General features: G+C 38.3%; 1 protein-coding gene across 2 annotated transcripts in view; it reads right to left on the bottom strand.

Annotated features, from left to right (window-relative positions):
* Positions 1-16,431, bottom strand: part of Kcmf1 (potassium channel modulatory factor 1) — a 78,260-nt gene extending 61,829 nt beyond the window's left edge. The window contains exon 1 of one of the 2 annotated variants that reach the window (XM_015499877.2): positions 16,414-16,431. In XM_015499877.2, coding sequence (XP_015355363.1) covers positions 16,414-16,429 — 16 coding nt within the window. In that variant the 5' untranslated portion in view covers positions 16,430-16,431. Of the gene's footprint in view, positions 1-15,910; positions 15,934-16,413 lie in introns of those variants that run through there. The other variant, XM_048787453.1, reaches the window with a different exon arrangement.
* Between the last annotated feature and the right edge of the window lie 6 nt (positions 16,432-16,437).

Below are 16,437 nucleotides of genomic sequence, written 5' to 3'. Positions count from 1 at the left end.
TATGAAGAACTAAATAGTGGTGTAAATAATGTGGTTTATTTACTTTTGATTCTAGTAATAATTTTTGTGCAACATTAATGAAAGTGAATTTGTATTTTTTCCATTGAACTTCAAAAAATCTAAAATAAGTTAATACTTATAAGTTTCCTTATAAAAAACTTACAGTAAGTTTTTTAATAATAATTATAAAATACTTAAAAATAAACAGAGACTTTTTTGATAGAACCTAGTCCAAAGTCCTGGCTTTAGCACTTGCTATCTGTGTAATCTAGGAAAAATAACCTCTCCATATGTAATCTAAAATATAGTATACCTTGCCAGGTTATTTTGAAATTTTAATATGCCTATTTACTGAGGTCCCTGCTATAGGAACCAATCTAAAAAGTACTGATACAGAGTATAGCTGAATACTGAGAACCCAAGTCTGGGTTTGAATTCCAGCTCTATCACACACAGTGTCACCTTGAGCAAGATACTTAACTTCTGGGCATATCAATTTCTTCCTCTATAAAATGGGGTCATAATAGACATCTCAAGGGACTTGTGAGAATTAAATGAGTTGGTACATGTGAACTGCTGAGACAGTGCCTGGCACACATTAAGTTCTCAATAAATATTACTATTCATATGGCTGATGCTTGTTTAATAATATTTCTCCCCCTCTGATGCTTCACCTTTTGTAACTCTCATCCCCATTCCCAAGAAGCCCACATTTAAAGGAGAAGACAGGCAAACAAGTCAGTATTTGTATGAGAATACAACTACAGAAGATGGCTTCCAAATCAGTTACTTGGTTCTCTTAGCTCGCCAACTTCTTTTTTTTTTTTTTTTGGTACAGAGGCGCTTTACCACTACTGAGTCACATCTTCAGCCCTTTATATTTTTTATATTGAGACACAGTCCCACTAAATTCTTTAGGGCCTCACTAAATCACTGAGGCTGGCCTGTAACTTGTGATCCTCCTACCTCAGCCTCAGCCTCCTGGGTACTGGGATTACAGGCATGTGCCACCATACCCAGCTTAAGGTAACTTCTACCCTGTTCTTGCTCCTAAACATGAACTCACTATTTACTCCCTCCTTTATGCTTTCTTCCTTAGAAATACCTAATCCCCAGGCTTCAAAGAAAAGACAAAATTCTTATCTCTAACCCTGATGTGTCTCCCCTGAACCCCAGTATAATTATTTTCAAATTTGTAATTTCTATCAAATATACTACCATCATCTTAAATTCAAAATATCAAAAGCTGAAAATCATTCTTTATCCTGTGCCTTCCTCTTTTCCAAATTTACTAGAAGATGCTATTCTTTCAGCACTCTGGTTAGTTGTCCTACTTTATTCCTTGTTCTCTCTCACAATAAGACCTTATCCTATGTTATCCTTTTTGCTTTCTGTTCCTATTGCCATTGACTAAATCTGATCTTTATAATTTTAAGCTCATTTTAGCAAAAAGCCTCTAACCAGTCACTCTGCCACAAGCACCAATCTATCCCCAACATACTACCACATTCTTTCTAAAACATACCATTTTTCATTGTGCCTTTCTCTGCTTAAAACTTTTTTCCCCCAGTGCTGGGGTATCAAATCCAGGGCCTTGCATATGATAGGCAAGTGTTCTACCATTGAGCTATACCCCCAGCCTTCTGCTTAAACTTCCATGCACTACCCCCTCCTCCATCCTGCAATCTGTATGGAAAGAGAACATGATTGACCTTAGTGTGGCAATTAAAATCCTTCACTTATCTACCTTGTTCCAACCTCTACTTATCTCCCATGTTTAAAAAAAAAAAGAAAAAAATACCATTGCCTTTCATTTATGCTTTGTCTAGCTTAGAAAACCTTTTTGCATGCACTGGCAATTCATCTCCACAACAACCCTTGGAGAGAGGCTACACAGGCGTTAATATCCCTATTTTAGATGAGAAAACAGACTTCTAGCACTGAACAGGAAATCAGAACAATAAGTCCTTGTCCCACTTCCCCCTGGAAACCTTAGGGAAGTCAATCAATCTTTCTAATACTCCTCATTTTGCCCACTTACATACAGAAGTCTTCTGTTTCAGAAACTAGTTTTCTCATCACTGGCCCCACTCATTCTCTCCAACACACCTCTTGTTTTCCTAGCTTTGCACTTTACCCCTACCATTCTCTCACTTGGTGAATACCCCTTTGCAATTCTTCCTTATAAAAATACAGTATTTCTTCAAGTCTTTAGTTTAAATGACACCTTTTTGGTATCTGATAAACACCTTAGTACACTTGCCAACATTATAGAATATGTAGCAGTTTTGGATTTGACACATTTTTTTAAAAAATTATCCCAGTCATATTTTGGCTACTTTATTTTGCTTAGTGCTATGATCATTTTATTTTATATACTTGTACCTTTCTGCTCAGCCATACCAAATAACAACATCTTGCACATAAAAACTCAAACGTTTTAGATTAGACAGCCCAGGCCATTGTTTTTCATATTGTAGGCCCTGACCTATAAGTAATCTAGTAGGTCACAACCAGTATTTTTGTTTCTAATGAAACAACAGAAAACAGAGTACATTTTTTAAAGTAAAGGTAAATACTATTTGGCAAAACTTGTTTCAATAAATTTGCATGTGAGTATGTGACTACTGGATCATAACAGAAAAGATGTTATAAGTTTGAAAGATACTAATAGACACACACTTTTTTTTCCCCTTGTAGCGGCAGGGTGAGGGACAGTAATGGAGATTGAACTCACAGGTAGTCTACCACTGGAGGTATAGTCCTTCCCCTTTTTATTTAATTTTGAGCAAAGTTTTGCTAAATTGCCCAGACTGGTATTGAGCTCTCGAGATTCTCCTGCCTCAGCCTCCAAGTAGCTGCCACATTTCTATCAACCCCTTACCCTCCAGGAAATATCAGCTAAATAAGAGTATATAATACATGGGGGCTGGAGGAAGGCAAAACATAAATAGTAATTAATGTATGGGAAAGTTTGTAAAGAAGTGTTCCTTAAGGGATGTTTGGAAGACAATACCAGATATTTACTTTCTAGATTCTATCATCTGTTTGGTCAAAAAGACCCCTTTATAGATTCAGGGTTTCTGAATTGTGTTTTTGTTTTTATTTTTATATTTCATTTTGGTACTAGGGACTGAACCCAGGGGTGATTAACCGCTGGGCCTCATTTCCAGCCCTTTTTAAATTTTTTTATTTAGTGTCAGAGTCTCACTAATTTACTTAGGGCCTCGCTACATTGTTAAGGCTGGCTTTGAATCCTCCCACCTCAGCCTCTGAAGCAGCTGGGATTACAGGAGCACACCATCTGAATTACATTTTTAAAGCACTCATGGTTAAACAGTTTTCACAGCAGAATATATTATGAGCATGAACAGGATCTGGCCCCCAAAATGTCAACTTCATTTCCTCTATTTCAATCACTGCCCTCTAGCCAGAAAGCGTCTCTGCTGTTCCAAGAACATTCCAGTATCAGGGTCTGAATACTTGTTCTATCCTTTCTCCTTTAACCTTTTAAACATCCTTTCTTTCTTTAAATATACTCACACAATTCATGTTTTTCTTTAAAAGTCATATTCAGTTATGCCCTCTCTGACTGCTCTACTTAAAAGAGGTCCCTACTGTGTATTCTGTTAACATGCTTTAAGGGTTCCCCTAACATTTGTCACCTCTTAACATTCTAAGACATACTTATTCTTTCATGATCTAGGTATCTACAATTTTTTCCTGTAAAAAGAGGCAGATAGTAAATATATTCAGCTTTCTTGGTAACAACTACTCTTACTCTGGCATTGTAGCACAAAAGCAGCTTAGATAATCCATAAAGAAGCAGATATGACTATGCTCCAATATAACTTTATTTACAAAAATAGGAGCAGGTTGCATTTGCCCCATTTATCATTGCCTACCCCTGGTATATCCCTTCTAATATAATCTGAGCATCAAAGGAAAAGAAACTTTCTCTGATTTGTTCACTATGGTATCCCTGTGGCCAGAACAATGCCTGGCCCCAAATATGTATTCAACAGATATGCGCAAAGTGGAATAAATAGTACAGTCTTTCAATCCCCAGAACTACTAAAAACAAAAAAGTACAAGACTAGAGTAAAGAGCTAGGGAGGAGCTACACTCTTCTTACCCCTCCTCATGTGACAATACCATGATAGTCACATGAGATAAAAGAATGAGGCCAAGGTCAACAGGTTCATTCCCATTTGGTCAATGAGCCCTTAACCATAGTGTGCCCCTCATCAAAAATAACCATCTCACATATTACTGCCTTTGACCCTATGTGAGTTCAAGTAGGAACCTATTAAAAATACAGATTACATATACTCACTAAATAAGTTCTAATTCACAAGATCTAGAGTGAGGAGTCAAAGAATTTTCATTTCTAGCAAGTTCCAGGTGATGCTGATACTGCTGGTCCTGGAACCACATTTACAGAACAACTGGATAAAAGCACTCAACTAAAATTCTACTATTTTTATATTTCATTTTGGTACTAGGGACTGAACCCAGGGGTGATTAACCGCTGGGCCTCATTTCCAGCCCTTTTTAAATTTTTTTATTTAGTGTCAGAGTCTCACTAATTTACTTAGGGCCTCGCTACATTGTTAAGGCTGGCTTTGAATCCTCCCACCTCAGCCTCTGAAGCAGCTGGGATTACAGGAGCACACCATCTGAATTACATTTTTAAAGCACTCATGGTTAAACAGTTTTCACAGCAGAATATATTATGAGCATGAACAGGATCTGGCCCCCAAAATGTCAACTTCATTTCCTCTATTTCAATCACTGCCCTCTAGCCAGAAAGCGTCTCTGCTGTTCCAAGAACATTCCAGTATCAGGGTCTGAATACTTGTTCTATCCTTTCTCCTTTAACCTTTTAAACATCCTTTCTTTCTTTAAATATACTCACACAATTCATGTTTTTCTTTAAAAGTCATATTCAGTTATGCCCTCTCTGACTGCTCTACTTAAAAGAGGTCCCTACTGTGTATTCTGTTAACATGCTTTAAGGGTTCCCCTAACATTTGTCACCTCTTAACATTCTAAGACATACTTATTCTTTCATGATCTAGGTATCTACAATTTTTTCCTGTAAAAAGAGGCAGATAGTAAATATATTCAGCTTTCTTGGTAACAACTACTCTTACTCTGGCATTGTAGCACAAAAGCAGCTTAGATAATCCATAAAGAAGCAGANGGGGGGGGGGGGGGAACCACAGGACAAATTCCTGATACTTCAATAATTTCTCTGGAAAAGGACTGAAAAATAATAGAATTATAAAACTTATTACTCAAAAGAACTACTGGTTAGATAAAACAAAGGCAGAAAACACTAAGCCTTTAATTTTTAACAGATTGTCTTTTAAATCTAGTTTTAACTAGATAAAACAATAAGCTGAACAGGTAAAAGAGAATCATCAGTGAATGACTAATCTTGACATGGCCTAAGCATTAGCTCCAAATCAGTTTCTCTAAAATTACTTTTTAAGAAAGTTCTGCTAGGGGCTGGGGTTGTGGCTCAGTAGTAGAGTGACTGCCTAGAATGTGTACAGCACTGGGTTTGATTCTCAGCACCACATACAGATAAATGAATTAAATAAAGATTCATCAGCATATTAAAAAATTAAAAAAAAAAAAAAAGTTCTGCTAGCCATTGCAGCGCACACCAGTACTCCCAGCTACTTGGGAGGCTAAGGCAGGAAGATTGCTTGAACCAAGAAGTTTGAAACTAGTATTGTGAAACCACGCTTCAAAAAAAATGAATTAAAATTAAAATGAGTCAAACAAAGCTGAAGCAATATCATCTGTTTTTCTGTTGTTAGATATTGAGTCTTTTAAAGATGATACCAAAGATAAAATTCATTATAATGAAACAGACCTTCAAAGGCCAAGCACTGTAGCGCACCCGTGTAATCCCAGTGGCTGGGGAGACTGAGGCAGGAGGATCCCAAGTTCAAAGCCAGCCTCAGCAATTTAGCGAGACCCTGTGCTGAAAATTCTATCACCCTGGAAACAACTCACAATTCTCCTCTGAATTCAAAGTACTATAATTTGCAATGGACTAGCAATAGTTTTTACAAGCTATACACATCTCAGAAAAGGGAACTACCCACCACAGAGCTCGACAAGGTGGTACACCCCATTATCTCAGCAACTAGTGAGGCTGAGACTCAGGTTCAAGGCCAGCCTCAGCAACTTTGCAAGGCCTTAAGCAACTAAGTGAGATCCTGTTTCAAGAGTTTAAAAACTTGGAAAAAAAAAAAAGTGCTGGGATGTGGCTCAGTGGTAAAGCACCTCTGGGCTAAACCCCAAATATCAAAAAATAAGTAAATAAAATAAAATACCACCACAAACTCATATTAAAATCATTCCAAAGCTCTTATCCCTCCAACCTGAATGACCCAGATTAAAACTTACATATGTATTAGTAGCTAGCTATCTATAAAATAAGTTTCTATTGTGGTGATGCTTATATTTTGCTAAATTAGATTAAAAATAACCTTAAGGTAGAAAAATGCAGTATCTAGGTTTTAAGGGACAGAGATTGAAGAAATAGGAAACCAGAATGTTAACGAATGGCCCAATAAATAAAAAGCAATACTGTACAAAAATATACCTACAAAAAGGTAGCAATGAAAGATGAATTAGCATACCCTTAATGCAAAAATCTAAAGATGTTTATCAGCTAAGATCAGGTATTTTTGATGAAAATGTAGCATCCAAATTAAAATATGCTAAATGTAAAATGCACATTAGATTTAAAACTTCTCAAAAAATGTAAAACTATTCCATTAAGCATTCTTATGATAATCACATATTGAAGTATTTGGATATATTGTTATTTAATTAAAATTAATTTTAACCTTTTAATTTTTTAATGTGGCTACTAGAGAATTTAAAACTACATTTGTGATTTTCATTAATTTCTATTGGATAGCAATGATCTACCCCAATTCTGCAAGCAGATTTGCTCTCTCCCCTTCCAGTAGGTAGCTTTATTTAAAAAAAAAAAAATGCAGAAAATGATTCAGAGTAATAAACATGAAGATATACAGTACATCTGACATAGAGTAAATAAAGATCCTGATCCCAGCTTCATATAGGAACACCATGGGTCAGGTGCTCATCTACTGTTACCTGAGGTCTAATCAACATTTTTTCTAGAAAAGAGAAGATTAGTTTTACTTCTGCCACCAGTGTTTATTCATATTGTATCTATAGCCACACAAATGCATATTGCAGTTTACATTCACTTCAAATGGCAATTAACTTTATCAGAATTCTCATTATTCAGATCTCTGAATGTAAAACTACCTGCCTTCCCATCCATTATACAACCACACCTAGCTCTCAGTGTGTATTTCATTCTTACAGAGAAAAAAGGGACACATCTGTAACAACTCCTTCATATAACCATTGCCTGATTCCCTTCAATGTCCTTAACTCGTAATTTAGAAAGATTCCCATTTGCTTGCATTGTCAAACCTCTACAACCAGAGGGCAACAAAAGGGAACATTGGGAGACCAAGAATAATAGAAGTGGGGTCAGTTACTCACTCTTACAGGTGTTAAGAATAAGATGATGGGAACTTTACAAAACCCTCTAATAAAAATATCTAAGCACTTTTAACACAAAAATTAAATGTTTACTCCTTTGAGCTCTTTTCTCTTTAAGCATCAGGAAAGTATCAAAAACTAATAACAAACCTATGAGGAATAATCTATTTGAAATTTTTTTTTTTTTTTTTTTTTTTGGAGACAGGGTCTTGCTAAATTGGCCAGGCTGCCCTCGGAACTTGTGATCCTCCTTCCTGACCCTCCCAAGTAACCAGGATTATAGGCTTGCACCATCACACCAGGCTATCTGAACAGACTTCAATGTGTGCAGATTTATACTGAGACTTCATTATGGCACCACAGTTTAAGGACAACACTATAAAGGAAGGAAACATACTTCTGGGCAGAATTTCAACTGTGAAACAAATGAAAACAAGCTTAAGGGGTAGGGATGCATGAAAATATTGCTAAAACATTAAAATACTTACATGATTTAATACTCTGTCATAAAAGATAAGTTTCAAGAACTAATCCCAGCACACTGGGAAAGAGTAAATAAAGATCTGTGCAACAGAAAAGCATTTAATTTCCAAACATGTGTTTCAAACCCACTAAACATTATTATCTCCTAGCAAGAGGCCAACAACTTGTGGCAAGACCTAGAGATGCCTTTGAGTGGTACTGGAGTAAGAAGTCCATAAATACTCACTGAACAAATGACTTAATGAACCAAAAAGCACAGGTGCACAGAGCAATTAACATACAGAACCCATAACCAATTAACTAACCTGAAACCAAAGCCAGTAGTAGAACAAAGCAATACCCCAAATCTCATTCCAGGATATTCCCAAGAGTCAGCTCCCCTTAGTTAATTTTGCCTAATGTAGTTTTCATCCCTCTTAACTTTTATAAAAGTTCCAAGTCCCCTTTCTTATAAGTCCCTTCCCTATTAACCCACTTTCCCAGATAAAAGCAAAGAAGAGCATTTTCCAGTCTTGCAGTACTTTTAGACAAGTATTAACTATATCTAACAATTACCCAAAAATGTTCACAGGGCCTCCCCCAGGCCAGACACTGTGGTAGGTGGTAAAGCACAAAGGTAACAAAGTCTAACACTATTTCTGCCTTTCTGGTAGATTGTGGGGGAGGCTGACAAGTAAACAATTTCAGTATAAAAAGGCCTGAAGAGTAAAACAAGAGTGATACTGGAGGAACCCTTAACTCTGCTGGAATGAAGAGTCCAGGGACAATCCCAAAGGAAGAACAAAAGAAACAAAAGTCATAACCAAAAAGTAAATTATAGTCAAATACGCATACAATTGTTCTAAGAATCAGCTCATCACCAATCTAGCACTTAAAGTGACTCTGAATGAAAATCTCTTACTGAAGATGAAGTTCATTCCACAGGCATTGGCACTGAGTGCCAAAAGAAAAGGGAAACCGCCACACAATTTGCCAGAAGATAATGTACAAACTTAATTAGCCATAATGTCACCTACTGTTCTGTCCTCTCCTAGTTGAAGGTGACACAACTGACCCACTCCTGTGATTTTTTTTTTAATCCCCCTCACCCCACCCCTAGCAGCAGTGATGGATTCACAGGGATCCATCCATACCTTCTCCCTGATACCCACTATGGCCATTACAAAGTCTCCTGGACTGCTAGCTGGTGCTGTGACTATGGAAGAAATGAGGCCAACTGATCATGTACATGAACTGATGGGTCTGCAATATGGCTTTGCTACAATTTAGGAAGATGACAACTAAAGCACTTGGAGGGGTATGAGGGAAGGAGTTGGAATGGCTCTATGGAAGATACCTAACAAAGCAATTCATCTCATGTTCTTTTCATGGGACACCAAGTCACCCAGCTCTCAGGACATTCCAACCAGCATAAGAGTTGGTTTTGTTTCTAATACCCTGTAGCTACACATCATTTCCAAGCTTCTAACCCACCTTGCCTTGTCTTTCCTTCCTCAATACCTGGATGACCTCTCATCCTTATTATTTCAATAACACCCTCAGTCTTTTCCTGAATACTCATTTCCTTCCCTTGTACCCTAGTAATATGTTCCCCTAGGAAACCATCTTCCTTATTCTACATCTCCACCATGAATCAGGACATGGTTAATACATAAAAATTACATTTTAAAAATGTTATGGTCTGGGGATGTGGCTCAGTGGTTGGGTACTTGCCCAGCATGCATGAGTCCCCGGATTTAGATTACCAGAATGGCAAAAAATAATTTAATGAAAATTTTAAATGCTGTGTTCTGAGGCAGGCACAGTGGAGCACACCTGTAATCCCAAGTGACTCATCCCAGTGACTCGGGAAGCTGATGCAGGAGAATTACAAATTTGAGGTCAGCCTTAGTAACTTGGCAAGGTCCTAAGCAACTTGAAAAACTCTAAAGTGCTGGCGATGTAGCTTAGTGGTAAAATATTCCAGAGTTCTATCACCAATACTGTCCCTCCCCAAGAAAAACAGTAAGAAAATTAATAAAATTAATTCTGTATAAATTTTAGTTTTGTGCCATAATCTCATTTCCTTAAAAAGGCTATACATTAGAGTACGAATATATAACAAATGCCAACATAACATACAACTTATCATGCACCAACAAAAATATGTGGGAAGAAAAAAAAATTTGAGAAAAGATGCTGGGTGTGGCGGTACACATCTGTAATTCCAGCTACTACACAGGCTGAAAGAGGAGGATCAAAATTTCCAGGCTAGCCTAAGCCATTTAGCAAGACTCTGGAAATAAAATTTAAGAAATGAAAAGGACTGGGGATGTAGTCAGGTGGCAGAGCACTTACCTAGCTAGCATTTGTGAGGTCCTGGATTCAATCCCCATGGGGATGGAGGGGAGTTTTAGCAAAGAATCCTTAGGAGGGATATACCAAGCACAGCTTTTTTTTTTTTTTTTTTTTTGGTTGGGGGAGGACGACTTAGAGATTGAACCCAGGGGTGCTTTTTACCACTGATGTATCCCCAGTGCTTTCTACTTTTATTTCTGAGACAGTGTCTCACAAAAGTTGTTGATACTGGCCTTATATTACTAAGCTCCTCTGCTTCAGAGTTGCTGGGATTACAGGGCATGCACTATTACGTCCAGCTGAAGAATTTCATTATAAACAGTATTCTACTTTTATGAAACATACGCAATGTTTTCTTTGAATTCATAAAAGTAGCCATGCAGCAATATTTATAATGTAATAAAAAATTATTTGTACAATAATTCAGTAACAACTTTCACAATAACTAACTTTTGGAACATCCACTTAAAAAAAAAAGCAAAAACCATCCTGGGTAAATATGTATGGTAGGTTTTATAAAGCTGACATTCTGAAAATTAAATCTTTAAAAGACTGCAATCCAAATATAAAAAAATTATTTTATAATTTTATGTGAGAAGTTTCTACTGTGAAAAAGTTTACCATCTTTAAACAAAATTTTTGCTAATATATCTTAAAATTCGAGAAATTTCTTCTAAATTAAATTTGCAAATTAAAGCAAAAAATTTGTATTTTACTACATTTTTAACTTAAAACAAAAGGGTCAAATGTGGATTAATTGGGGAGGGTTGTTTATTTTTTGGTGGGTTTGTTGTTTTGTTGTTTTTTGGTACTGGGAATTGAATCCAGGGGTGCTTTATCATTGAACTATATCCCCAGTCATTTTATTTTCAGACAGCTAACACTGTCCTGGAAGTTGCAATAGTTTTACCTCAGCCTCCTGAGTCACTGGGATTACAGGTGTGTGCCACCAAGCCCAGTTCAGAAACACAGACTTTCAACTGAATTTTATATGAAATCAAAGACTCCCCCCCAAATTATAATAAGATGTGTTTTCCCTAAAATTACATTCTAAATAAGAACATCATAATCTTTTAACAGATTGTAGTCAAAGTAAAATAAATTTTAAGAAAACCTGATGGTAAAAATCTTTTCAGCAGGAGTGAGTTCACTCTGACACAGGAAGGCAAAAATTACCACATTAAAATTATTTGCTAATTATCAAGCATGGCTTTGTAGTCCCCAAATTCTGAAAACAAAGTTATTACAATTTACTTTGGGATTGTCTGTGTTTGTAGTGCCAAACAGCAATTCTTTAGAAGAGAAAACATAAGTATAACTTTAAAAAAGTTAGGACTAGGGGCTGGGGATGTGGCTCAAGCGGCAGTGCAATCACCTGGCATGCGTGCGGCCCGGGTTCAATCCTCAGCACCACATACAAACAAAGATGTTGTGTCTACCGAAAACTAAAAAAAGAATAAATATTAAAAAAAATTCTCTCTCTCTTAAAAAAAAAAAAAAGGACTATCATTCTAGAATATATACATACTTCAAAACATCATGTTGCACATGATAATACTGTTTAATATAGAATTCTTACTAAAAAAAAAAAAGAAAAAGCTGAGGGATGTTGCTCAATGGCAGAATAAGTATCTAGAATATGTGAGGCCCTGGTTTTGATCCATAGCACAGCAATTAAATTGGGACTAACTAGATCAGAGGCCTACAGAACTTGTACTTTCTACTTAGAAAATAAATATTATTAGATACTTCTGAGAAAAACAACAATATATTATCCATCCATTTATCTGCTATCATTATGTGAAAATCTTCAAAAGCTAAGGGAATTATAAATCAGGTAAACATAAGGACTCTATTTGAACAATTTTACCCATAATCAAGAGTAGCACAGAAAAACTTAAGAAGGCATTCAAGGGAAAAGTGTTAGAATCAAAGTAGATTCCCTCTCTAAAACTGGGCAAAATTAGTAAGAAGATAGCTGGTAATTATTTTGCCATCAATTTGTTTATCCCTTCCCTATGGCATGTCTCACATTGTGCTACAGAAGCTGTCTATAGCTGCATCCTCCCATCTGACTCAAGGTGAGGAGCTGTGTCTCATTCTTTCTGTCCCACATTCCTTGGTACCTTATACATAGTAGCAATTGAAAAAAGGCTAAATGATATAAAGCCATATATGCATTAACTCCAGGTAATCAATTAGGCCCCAACTCATGAAAAAGCATTCATAACTTCTTTTTAGCTAATAAACACTGAGTAATCTGATACGTGGGTATTCGTTTTTGCAAAATTTATGTTAAGTGAATTTTAAATTCTGAACAACATACCTATGTTTTAAATGTATTTTTAAATATGGTAGTAAGATTTTGCTTGTTTATTTTTGAGACAGTGTATTGCTATATTGCCCAGACTGACTGCTAACTCCAGATTGATTGAGTCTCCTTCCTCAACCTCCTGAGAAGCTGAGACTATAGGCCCTATGGCATGGAACCTGGCTCTATTCCTTGATCCTAGGGATTGAACCCAGGACCTTGTGCATGCTAAGCACGCAGTCTACTACTAAGAAACATCCTCAGCCAGAGACATTTAAAAAAAAAAAAAAAAATACAGAAAATGACTGGTTTCACTATGTAAAACACAAAACTAGATTTTGTTGGTATACTGAACATGAGGTGATTGGGTGCTGATGTCTGTAAAATGTTTGCTAACATGGCAAGAATATTAAAAAAATGAATTTAAAACAGGCCTTGAAATTCTCCCTTGAAAAAGTTGTAATAGGCAAGCAGGAAACTTGATGTAAAATTCAGACAGGATCTGAGAAAGTAGAGTCTGTTCTCACCCCTATGGAAAAATTACTTCTAGCCTAGTCTGCATGATATTGCTGGAAACTGGAATATAGAATTGGCTCAGTCAATGAACTCACTGCATTACCCAAAGGAAATGAAGAAACTACCAAGTAGAGTGGGCCCTTTCTGGAATACCAACTGTTCCAGTTCCATCAACTCTCTGAAGCTCTAGAGCAGAGGGATGCAAACTCAGGCACAGGGACCAGCATGGCCACCAGCAGTTTTTTTATTCCCCACTAAAATTATTTTTACATTTTTAAATTGGGGGAGGGTCAAAGGAAGAATCATATTACATGACATATGAAAATAGGAAATTCAAATGCCAGTGTCCATATGTAAGGTTTTAACTGGAATACAGCCATGCTTATTTCATAACTCAATGTGGATGGCTGCTTTCAAATGACAATTATAAAACTGATACCTCACAGCTCACTGATCCTACAATGTTTACTATCTGCCCCTTAACAGAAAAAGTATGCTGACTCCTGGGCTGGAGCATTTCTGCTCCTAGTTGCATCTCTTTTCTCAAAGGCAGTCCACTGCTTCACAAGGTTGAGCCTCTAAGCTTGACAGGTGTCCATCTTGGGGCTGTGTTGTTCAAAGTTACAACATTAATATAATCATACAATACAGTACAATTCAATAGAGTGGGCAGAAAGACAAAGTAACAAGTTACTTGTACTAAGAGGCCCTGAAAATAAGGAGTATTCAAGTCCATTACAGGCAGCACGGACCTTTTACCAGACTACCACATCCAGTTCTGGGTCACACTTGGGATGGTGGTGGGGAACTACAGACAACTTAGAGGTGGACAGATGATTAAAAGGGCTCAAAAATCAGACAACTAAAGAAATGCTAAGAGAAACGGAATTAATTGACCCAAAGAGAAAGGAGAAAGCACTGGTGTCAGCACTTACAGAGTTGTATTGCTGATAGATCAAATTCCTACTGATAAAAATAATGGCAGCCTGAACTAATATAATACAAAACATATATATATATATATATATATATATATATATATATATATATATATATACATACACACAGACACATATATATACATACATATATTTTTTAATTAAATGTGATTTATGAGACCACCACTCCTGCCTCAGGCCATAAACCTTCCAAGATAATCAGTTGTTAAATATTGTACTCTAAGTATTCAACAGATGTATTTAGGAATGTTTCTTTTTCAGACACCTGGCATTGATATGTTACCAGGAAAGGTATGCTATTATTGTGCTAAGGTTCAGTAATAATAACCTAAATTTTATAGCCACACCTTTCCACAGAACCAAATAGAGGAAAATAGGCTTAAATTACAGAATGTATGTTATACTGAAGAATGTTCCAACTAGGGGATTTTAATTACTCTAATAGAACACTGAGAGTAAGGGAATTTTCTTCCAAGGCCACTTGTTCAGTTAGAATACTCTAGAACTATCTGGATGATTCCTTAAGGCAAGGAGCATGAGTCTCAAACACACTTCTTCCACAGCCATAATTCTGCAATGCTAATTTTCCCAGTTCCTATAAGTGAGAGCTGGCAGCCACTGCTCACTTTCATTTTAACACACATACAACTACATTCTAAGATAAACTTTAACATCACAAACTCCAACTTGAGTATAACCTGAATTACAACTTTTTTAATTACAGAGATATGGAATATAATTCCATTAAGAAGATAAATTTGGAAAATAGGTCTAACTTCCAAATATTTCAATGTCCCGTTCAATGAGACTAAACTAATATCCTACTATTTCAAAATGTCCAAAACTTGAACAGTTAGTACTCAATAAATGCTCCATGAAAAAAACAGTTTTGTAACTCTGAAAATACAGAATCCTTGAACACAAAATGTCCTTTGAATCAAGCTTAATGCTGCAATTAGTAATGCAAATTCTGAAATTTGATCTAAATACTGTAATGTTAATCAATCTGAGTTTTTCAACCTTGAGTTCTGAAATCTGTTTTTCCCTAAGAATGCACTCCTTTCGATGGGAAGCACACACTAATCTGACTCACTAAACTTTCTCCACTCCTACATCACCTATACAGGATTTTAAAATCTTAAAGTATATAATACTTTCAAGTCACTCCTACAATCTTGCGTTAACCTTAGCTGGACAAACTTTTCGCCAAGTCTGTTAATACTTTTTATTTAAAAACCTGTAGTAGTGAAACAAAGAAAACTCTGCCTCCCTCCCCCTTTACTCAACCATATGGCAGTAAACTGAAGTTAACTTATTTTTCACCAGTTCCATGCCAAATACATCGGCCCTAAACATTTGTCTCTTTGTACCCTGGGACAGGGCTGGAGTAGTCTTGCTTACTCGAAACTGTACCCCACGCGTGTTTTCAAATCGTAAAACAAAGTCCAAACGCCTCTGACCATTAACAGACCACACGATGGTCATCCACTAAGCCTGACTAGTCAGGCAGCGCACACCGGTGAGGGCCCTGGGAGTCCAGCTTCGGCAGGGTGACCAAGCAGGGAGTTTGCTCGCCGCGGCCGGGCCAGATCCGCCCAGGGAACTTGGTTACCCAAGCTCAGGGACGCGCCGAGGCCTAGCCGCGAGGCCGGGCGGGCTCCAGGAGGCGAAGACTTGCGTGCCGGGTCACAGAGCCTTCCCGCCCACCCCACGGTCGCCCGCAGACGGGGGCACTCACGGTCGTCTCTCGGCGACCGGACGCCCCCGCCGGTCTCAGGCCAGCTCCCCTGGCCCCTGCCGCCGCCCGTGGCCTCAGCTCTGCGACCGCACCGGGCCCTTCCGGGGCGGCGGGAGCTAGGCCGCGATGGGGCCCGCGGCTCCGGGACCCGCCGGGCCTCGGCGTCCAGTACCAGTTCCGAGGGCTGGGCTCCCGCCGGTAACGGGCCCCGCTGCCTTCCCTCCCCCTCCCCCGCCCCATGACAGTGCAAACCCTCCGGCCGCCCCAGCCGCCCCGCCTCCGGCACCAGGCCCAGCTCAGGGCCAGGGCCGCGGCCGCAACCGTGGCGGCAGCGGCGCCGCGGCTCTCCGCCCTCGCTCGCTCGCAGCCGGGCTCTGCCCCTAGAGCCTGGTTCAGGGTCCGCCAAAGTCTCCGCCGCTCTCCGGCAGTCCTCCGCGGCGCCCGGCCCGGGAGGGGTAGGCCGAGGCCCGGGCGGTGGGGGTGGGGGCGGGAGCTCTTCTCACCTTCATGTCGGGACATCCTAGTTC

This window comes from Marmota marmota, unplaced genomic scaffold (genome assembly GCF_001458135.2).
Source record: "Marmota marmota marmota unplaced genomic scaffold, marMar, whole genome shotgun sequence".
In the NCBI taxonomy this organism is placed as follows: Eukaryota; Metazoa; Chordata; class Mammalia; order Rodentia; family Sciuridae; genus Marmota; species Marmota marmota.
The sequence above is the reverse complement of the archived record's forward strand: the minus strand, read 5'-3'. Positions and strand labels throughout refer to the sequence as shown.